At 36.0% G+C, this 8905-nt stretch overlaps 1 protein-coding gene across 1 annotated transcript; it reads right to left on the bottom strand.

Annotated features, from left to right (window-relative positions):
* Positions 1-2096: 2096 nt before the first annotated feature.
* On the bottom strand, positions 2097-2444 carry LOC147493267 (uncharacterized). Its single transcript, XM_086567799.1, has one exon. It carries the CDS (start codon positions 2442-2444, stop codon positions 2097-2099), a length of 348 nt encoding a protein of 115 aa, XP_086423925.1.
* Between the last annotated feature and the right edge of the window lie 6461 nt (positions 2445-8905).

Raw genomic sequence — 8905 nt, 5'->3', positions numbered from 1 at the left:
TAGGTAAACAAAGATGGAGAAACAGGGAGAAAGTTAGTCATGCTTATGCAAGAATCGTTTTTCAACAGTTTATTACCACATAACTACATCTCTAATTTGTCTTGAGTTTAATTGATCCCTTTTATGCCCACATCTCTAGGCCATGCACTAACATAAGGAGTTTAAAAAATATCTCATCTCATGGTATATTATTTCAGCTCTGTAAACCAAATAAAAAATTGGAGAGTATCGACACCGAAAATCAATTCTAAGACATTTTGGGTCACGACAAGAAAAGGCTTGTTTTGGGGCATCGGCACTCCAAATTGGTAGCGAAAAATGTCTAATCTATGCCTAAATCCTAAGTAGTGATTCTAGAATATTAAAGAGTCAATCCGTTTTCACACGAAGCGAAGATAACCCTCCCCAATTTTAGCTCATGGTCATAGAAGGAATAATAAAACTTCTTATACATTAAGTAAATAAATGCAAAATGAATTAAACTAGAAAAGAAATTTTTAAAGGTAAAATAACTTACACAAAGATTTAAAAGGCGCTAGAATGAAAATGACGTAATGTAAGACCGAAAAGAAAACGAACTAAAGCTAATTACATGCTAAAGCATGAAAATGTTTGGGGAAATAATGAGGTTGTTATAGGCCGGATGTCTTGTGAAGCCTTAATCGAGTTTTGTTAGTTAGCTAATTGAATTGTTCAAAACTTTGAGAATCAAAGTTTTGTTTTCATCTGCTATAACTTTTGTCTTTTACTTATTAAGTTTTCGTTTTTATGTTTTGTTTTCGCATTTTAGCCCAATTCAATTCAAACATTGAATTAGTGCCCTTTTCCTTCTTCTTCCAAAGGTGGCACCAAATTGAACCCATCACTTGCCACTTGCCTATCTTTGACGTGCCTTTGGGCCTGAGAGATGGGTCTTAGTGGCCAGCCCGATTTTGGCGTTTTACGACTTCTCGTCTGCATAGAGTTAAAATCGCCAGTGTTTTCACTAGCCAACGTCGGTATCTAGATTTATCCGATTTGAGCTTCGGAAGTTTGTTGCTTCTTTATATGTGGACCTGTTCTGCATTGGTTTTGTTCTTTTGGAAACTTCGGCTCTAGTCAGGCTTTGTTGGGCTTCACGGGGGTTGAGTGGGAAACTTCAAATATTCCAGTATTCCCGTACTTCAATGTATGTTTTATCATTATATTCATTTTAATTGCTGAAACCTGCAAAAGTACGAAAATATAATTATTACATGATTATTAAACACATAATCGACCAAAATGCTATGTCTCTCGGGGTTTAATATTACAGTTTTGGGTGCTTATCACAACACTTGAGTTTAATTTTCATACATGGGTGTGGAGGGCCATGTATTTAGGAAGAGAATATTCAAAAAAAATACTGTCTAGGAACATGAGTATAAACCGATGTAAACTAAATGCAAAAAATTAATTCTAAGACTATGAGCTTACATACATAGTTACCCAGAAACATTTAGAAGTGAGGGAGGTGAATGCTAAGGTTCTCCTAGTAGGTTAATAGTTAAAGAAATTCCATGTCAAATGGCAGTAATATCTCCCATTTAAAACTGAGAGTAATCTGTCTTTACAAAGTATATACACAAAGAAAAAAAAGCTTTATCTGAAAGAGTTAGAAGTTAGTAAGAGTTATCGAATTACATAACCAATGAAGTAGCTTGTTGAGGAGTAGCTAGTTGCAGGTAGAGTCTATCTTGGACTGGAACAAAAAAATTTGTTTCCTTGTCCTAAGGATTCCTAGAAGGGTTCATTAGACAATGTTTACCCTTATCCAGTAGAAATAACAAACGTAAAAAGATACGCAGCGAAACTAAAACTTTGTTTTCCTACATGGAGAAGTACTAAGCGTAGGGCTGGTCATGAGACTTCGATTAACAAGTGAGCAACTTCGGTGCTTGACTCGTTTTGAGATCGGCTTTATTTTCGCTCATGAAAAAATATGAGTCAAATATGAGCTTAGTTTTAGGCTCATTTCGAGTTCGAGTCGAGTAGCTCGCGAGCTACTCGTTATTTTATTATTATTTTTTTCTATATATCATATATGATCCAGAAAAATACCCAGGCCCATAAACATATTAAACCACAAGGTAAACTTGAAATGTAATGTTTATGAACCCACAAGGTAAAAAACGGCATGGAGATGGGATTTTAGACACGCAGTTATTATACTGTGTGTTAATAGCAAAGTAAAACTCCAAAGCTGGAAAAGTATCAGATAACTTTCGATCTAAATCTGGTGAATCAAATCCGAAACCTAACTCCATACATGTTTTAAGTTCATCTAGATAATCATTTGTAACACTTTTGCTTCGTCTATTTTTGTTGTTTTGTCTTCTTCTTAACCATGCTTCATCTCGATACATGTCAGATGATAAAGAATGCTGTTTGTATAAAGGTGGTTGAGCACGTTGAGATTTAGACATGGGTTTGAAGTAAACTTCCGAACCGAACCCGTTAAGGGGTTGCGAAGTTTTCGAGTAGCTGCCTTAGCTGCTCTTTCTTTTCTTTCTCTCGCTCTCAGTTGTTTCCAAGAAGGGAAGAAGAAAAGTATTTAAAGGAGGAAGGGGTGTTTTCGGGAATTAGGGTTTATTTTGCGCTTCCTACATTGTGAAAACTGAAATGTAATGTTTTTTTTGGAATTTTTGTACTTAAATCATACAAAAATGGGGTTTATTCAACAATTTTGAGTATATATGCGGATATGCCACTATTTCCAGATGCAAGGATTGCAAGCTCACGAGCTACGAGTCTCGAGCTCAAGCTTCACTCGAGCTCGTTTTGTAAAACGAGTCGAGCCGAGTCAAGCTCGAGCTAATTGTAATTCAAAACTAGTCGAGTTTGAGCACAAAGTGGAGCTTGACCTTGAGTTTGAGCTCTGCTTGAACTCAACTCGAAAACTCACGAGCCAAATCTGAGCATGCCAATACTCCCTTGCTTTCGACTTCGATGACCACCCACAACTAAGTGACACAATATATATAGCAAAGCTGAAACTTTTGGACAATGCATGAGCAATTATAGTAGTTTGGCACTAATTAAAGCTCATCTTACATGAGAACCGGATGGCGGGGAGATGAGATAGAGGAACACTATCCGATGGGCTGCATTTTATAAAGCAAAAGAAGAAATAAGACAATGCAATATACATAAGGATCAGTGTAGAAAAATAATTCGCAAGTGGGGATAATAGAAAACTCAGGATGGCTATAGAAGAAACCAGTAATAGGTATTTCTGGTTAATTATATTTGACTCACGGTGGCTATATTCTCAGAAGTTACCTGTAACAGGTAACTTTTGAAGGATATAGCCATCCTGAGTCTAATATACTTTTACCGAAATACATTCTTTGGGATCTTCTAAGAACGGCTAACTTATTGTTAAATTATAAGAAGATACTAGTTACAAGTATTTATGGTAAAGGATATATTACTCAGGATCTCCTGACAATATTCTTAAGAAGTTACCTGTAATTACTGGTATCTTCTAATAATTTATTCTGAATGTCTAATACCTGTTAAAATTGGCATGCTAAGGTAATCCTTTGGGTAATTTCGAGTGGAGATCTACTTTCATTTACCCTTTTGTAGGCTTCACCAATGATCACATTACGAGAGGAATAGCCTGGACCCTTGTTGTTAAAAAACGTCTTCATCTTTTCAAACCAAGCCTTTGTAGCATAATCACCAACAAGTTATCGTAGTTTGGATTGTTCGAAGCCAAAACTCGTTGGTGATTACGTTAGAAAGGCTTGGTTTGAGAAGATGATGATATTTTTTCGGTATGGGTTCAAGCTATTCCTCCTCATCAATGATATGCATTTTATAGGTATTTCTAGTAAAGGATAATAGAAAACTCAAGATGACTATATTCTTAGAAGAAACCCGATGCCAATTATTTACGGTTAATTATATTTGACTTTCGGGGTGGCTATATTCTCGGTAACTAACAAGGATATAGCCATCCCCGAGTCTAATATACTTTACCGTAAAATACATTCTTTGGGATCTTCTAAGAATGGCGAACTTATTGTTAAATTATAAGAAAATACTAGTTACATGTATTTCTGGTAAAGGATATATTACTCAGGATCTCCTGACTATATTCTTAAGAAGTTACCTGTAATTACTGGTATCTTCTAATAATTTATTATGAATGTCCAATACCTGTTAAAATTGGCATGCTAAGGTAATCCTTTGGGCAATTTCGAGTGGAGATCTACTTTCATTTACCCTTTTGTAGGTTTCACCAATGATCACATTGCGAGAGGAGTAGCCTGAACCCTAGCTGTTAAAAAACCTCTTCATCTTTTCCAACCAAGCCTTTGTAGCCTAATCACCAACGAGTTATCGTAGTTTGGATTGTTCGAAGCCAAAACTCGTTCGTGATTACGTTGCAAAGGCTTGGTTTGAGAAGATGATGATGTTTTTATCGGTATGGGTTCGAGCTATTCCTCTCGCATAGCAGTATGCATATTTCAGGTATTTCTAGTAAAGGATAATAGAAAACTTCGGGATGGCTATATTCTTAAGAAGAAACCAATAATAGGTATTTCTGGTTAATTATATTAGACTCAGGGTGGCTATATTCTCAGAAGTTACCTGTAACAGGTAACTTCTGAAGGATATAGCCATCCTTAGTCTAATATACTTTACTAGAAATACCTGTTGCTGGGATCTTCTAAGAACGGCTAACTTATTGTTAAATTATAAGAAGATACTTTGTTACAGGTATTTCTAGTAAAAGATATATTACTCAGGATGACTATATTCTTAAGAATTTACCTATAATTACTAGTATCTTCTAATAATTTATTATGAATTTCCAATACCTGTTAAAACTGGCATGCTAACAATTGGTGTACCATTTGGATGAATGAAGTGAAAGTTATTGCTTTGACAAGTTGCCTAGAAAACCTAGAAAGCGGAATAATTCTTGAAATGAATTAAGAGATCACGTAAAGGCTTGATTCCAAACCTTAAAAGGATTTGGATCACGGTCTCTTATTAGGAATATTTTAAAATATGTGTATTATAAAAAATAGAGGATAAAAAAGTTCTCTTTTAGGTTGACTCCAATGGTGCATCCACCTTCTATCTCCAAGATTTTCACATAAAATTTACCACAGTGCAAGCAATGGCACAGTTTGTTGAAGAAGGATACCAACGAGGATCCTAGAGAGCCTACTAGACATGGATAAGTCGGTTATTTCCAAGCAGCCAAACACTCAAAATACATGGTACAAACAAAGCGGTCAGGGGGGTCAAGGCCTTGAATTTGAGAGAAGAGGAACCCTATGAGAGAGAAAAGAGAGTACCCAGGGAGGGAGGGAGATTGTAATGTAAGTTTGGACTTGAGGAGAGAAAAAGGAATAAGTCATGAGAAAACCCTTTGTAAAAGTATATTTAGTATTTGAAATTTCGGTTTATATATATATATATATATATATATATATATATATATATATATATATATATATATATATATATATATAGGTTAGTTAGATTTACCCCATTACTAGTTGCAATTAGTGTTACCCCCATTTTCAAAATATTATTGATACCCCCATTTGAGTGATCCAACGGTTAGATTTCTTCATCTGAAAAAAAAATCATATAAATAACCGTTGGATCTTGCAATTCAGGGGGTATCCTAATATTTTTGAAAAAATATAATATATAATTGCACAACTAGTAATGGGGAGGGGGGATATCTAATATAACCCTATATATATATATATATATATATATATTTTTTTTTTAGAAACTTCGTATTGTCTTGGTTAACAATCTTTTTGAAAAATGCATCAAAGCTTTGGTGGTCGGGTTTGTCTTGTTGTTTCTTGTGTAGAAGCGGTATATGGATTCTAAATCTTATTTTGTACTTGTACTACTAACTCGTGTGGATAATTTATAGTGTCCTCAATGTACAAAGAAGTGTGGAGTGAAAGATATTATTAAATGGTACGTATCACAAATAAGCTTGTTATAAAAAAATTATATGCTCATTATAAGCTTGTTTTGTTTCATTGTTTCATTGTTTCAATTACTAAAACAAATTATTGTCCTTACTAGTCAAGTCGATTTTGACTTGGCCAATTAGTTGATGATTTAGTTGGGGCAATATATTTAAGGGGTTTTTTTGACTTAACCCCCCACGGATGTACCCCCCTTTTGCGATAACCCCCAATTTTGGAAATCATTATTGATTGCCCCCCATTTCGTCTGTTTTGTGAGTACCGTCAGTTGATATTTTTCATATTGGCCATTTTACCCCTATTATAAAGTGGGAATATTTTGGGTTAATTTTGAGAGAGAAAAAACCCACAATACAAACTTTGATTTTGAGAGGTAGCATCAAATTGTAAAATGTCAACAACACCATCACCCGGAGCTTCACCAGCTCCAACAACACCACCATCACCACCTCCCATCTCCAACCTCCTCACCACCAGCTACAACACCACCCTCCACCTCTCCACCGCTACCTACGGCAGCACCACCGCCTACACCTCCTGCCACCTCCCCACCACCTCTTACAATGCCTGCAAGCTCTTCGCCACCTTCGGCGACACCGACACCGACCACGACCATGCCTTCACAATCTCTACATACTGCCACCTCCTAGAAATTCAAGCAGTCCACCACCACCTCCCACGCCGGTTTTTGGAAGACCACCACCCTCGCCGCCATCGCCATTGTCGGGGATATCACCACCATCTCCGTCTTCGAATGGGATATCGATTGGAACGGTGGTTGGGATTGCTATTGGTGGAGTAGTAGTGTTTGTTGTATTGAGTTTGTTGTTTGTTTGTTGTAAGAAGAAAAGAAGAAGAGATAATGGACCATTGGATTATTATGGTGGTGCTCCTCTCTGGACCTAAATGTTGGATTTTTTTTTTTAGATAGTTTGGGTCTTGATTGCTTTTGATTTTACTTCCTTTGATATGTTAAGTTAATAGTGAATTCACAAACTTTAACATAAATTTGTGTTTCAAGCTTCATTAACCGATTTTTTTTCCTAATTTTCTGATTTTTGAGAAGGTTGGTTAATGGTCAAAGGCGTGTGTTAAAAAATGGGGGTTTTAACAAATTTTAAATAGGGGTAAAATGGCCAATATGAAAAATATCAAGCGACGGTTGATAAGAGCCCAAAACTGTAGTTTTAACCACATAATGGGCATACTTTTAGACCAATTATGTGAGTAATAATTAAGAGTTAACGATTCGTGTTTCTATCCATTTCGGGGTTTCAAAGTCCATTATGTGCAGAAATGTGCCACTTTAAGCGAGATAAAGGAGCTAAGGTCGGTTACTAAGGAGTTCCATGATTAAAGGCCAAGATTCAAGAAGACAAAGCCTTTCTAAAAGCCCGTCAAAGCTAAAAAGTCGATCTTGGTGAAAAAAGACAAGTCGATGGGAACTTCGAAAGGCCGTATCTTTGGACTCAGACCTCGAATGGGGCCTACCTTATGTCAAAACGACCGGCTCGGAAAGAGCTTTCCAATGGTTTAAGCCTTGATCCAATTAGAGGAGAAGAAGTGGACGAAAAGTCTGTTGAAGCCAACTGCAGCTGAAGAGGCCTTGTGAATTTGAAAGAATTGGGTTTTGGGCCTGATTCTCTGGCCCAAAACATGGCTCCAAGCCCATGCACGATTTTTGGATCTGGAGATATAAAAACAAAAGCTTAGCTCTTTGTTAATGGTAGCTAGTTAGACCTAAAACCATATAGATAATTCTAGATCTAGTTTTCAGTAGATTAATTAAGTTTTAGTTCCATTTTCAATTCTTGTTTTAGATTAAGTCTTTGAATCATTGTTCTTGATTGATTAGATAAATAAAATAGTTATTTTGTCAATTTTGATTTTTGTCATCTCAATTTATAGATCTAGTTTTAATTCTTGTTGATTATCATTTCGTAGTTTAAGTAGATTGAAACATTGTTAGTTAATTTAGTTAACTTAAAATTTTAATATGATGAGTAGTTATAATTCAATGGAAAATGATGGTTTGATGACTCAAGGCTAAAACCTCCATTAGAGGGTTGATGAAGCCTTGATGAAAACTTAGTGGTATAGTGTAGAAACATTGTAGAATCTATTCCACTCTAGAAGGTCGTGATTAAGCCATGAGAATGGGTGGGCGACCTCACATGCTAGTTAGTATTTGGTAGAAATGCCATGAACACTAGGGATTAGAACTTCGAAATTTCTTGCCGTAAGAGCGTAAGAATCGAGATACAAGAATCTATGCTAGGTTATTAAGTTGGATTCAAGGTGGATTCAATTCCCTCTAATCCTTTATCTAGATTAAAAACAATCATATTTCCATAGCATTAAGTAGTTAAATTCAACATAATCAATTTCATATAGGTATCGTAGTATAACACCCTTATTAAAGCTCTCATTAGACTTAAGACCGACAAATTAGACTATAAAACATTCCATGCTAGAGAACTAGGAGTGGAGCGAATTTGTTACTCCACTTTATTTCGATAGAATTGAGAGTAGAAACTTTGATAAATATAACCGCATAAAATAGTTTTAGTTTACTTACGTTTTGAGTTCATCGTTCATTTAAGTAGGTAAACTATTCATTTTATGTTTTATCAAATGGTGCGCTGCCATCTTAGTTGCACTTTAGCATTGTTTTCATAGTAGAATAAGTCATTTTAAGTCCCATTAAACCCACCCACCCTTGTTTGATTCATCTTGTGGTTATCCGTTTCAGCGTTGAAAAATTCAGCGACAAAATTACCTTTGGCTCGTCGGCCTATAAGGCGCACACAAGCCCTATAGCTGGAACCTTAAAAGCGACCGCCCCCATCTTGGCGTGACCCACCCTAAAACACTGGAATTTTAAGTTACATGGGCCAGCCGCGACCAGC

The sequence above is a fragment of the Coptis chinensis genome, chromosome 6 (genome assembly GCF_015680905.1).
Source record: "Coptis chinensis isolate HL-2020 chromosome 6, ASM1568090v1, whole genome shotgun sequence".
In the NCBI taxonomy this organism is placed as follows: domain Eukaryota; kingdom Viridiplantae; phylum Streptophyta; class Magnoliopsida; order Ranunculales; family Ranunculaceae; genus Coptis; species Coptis chinensis.
This window is presented reverse-complemented; position numbering and strand designations above follow the sequence as displayed.

Coding starts and splice junctions, on each gene's coding strand:
- LOC147493267 (XM_086567799.1), bottom strand. CDS start 2,444: ATGTCTAAATCTCAACGTGCTCAACCACCTTTATACAAACAGCATTCT.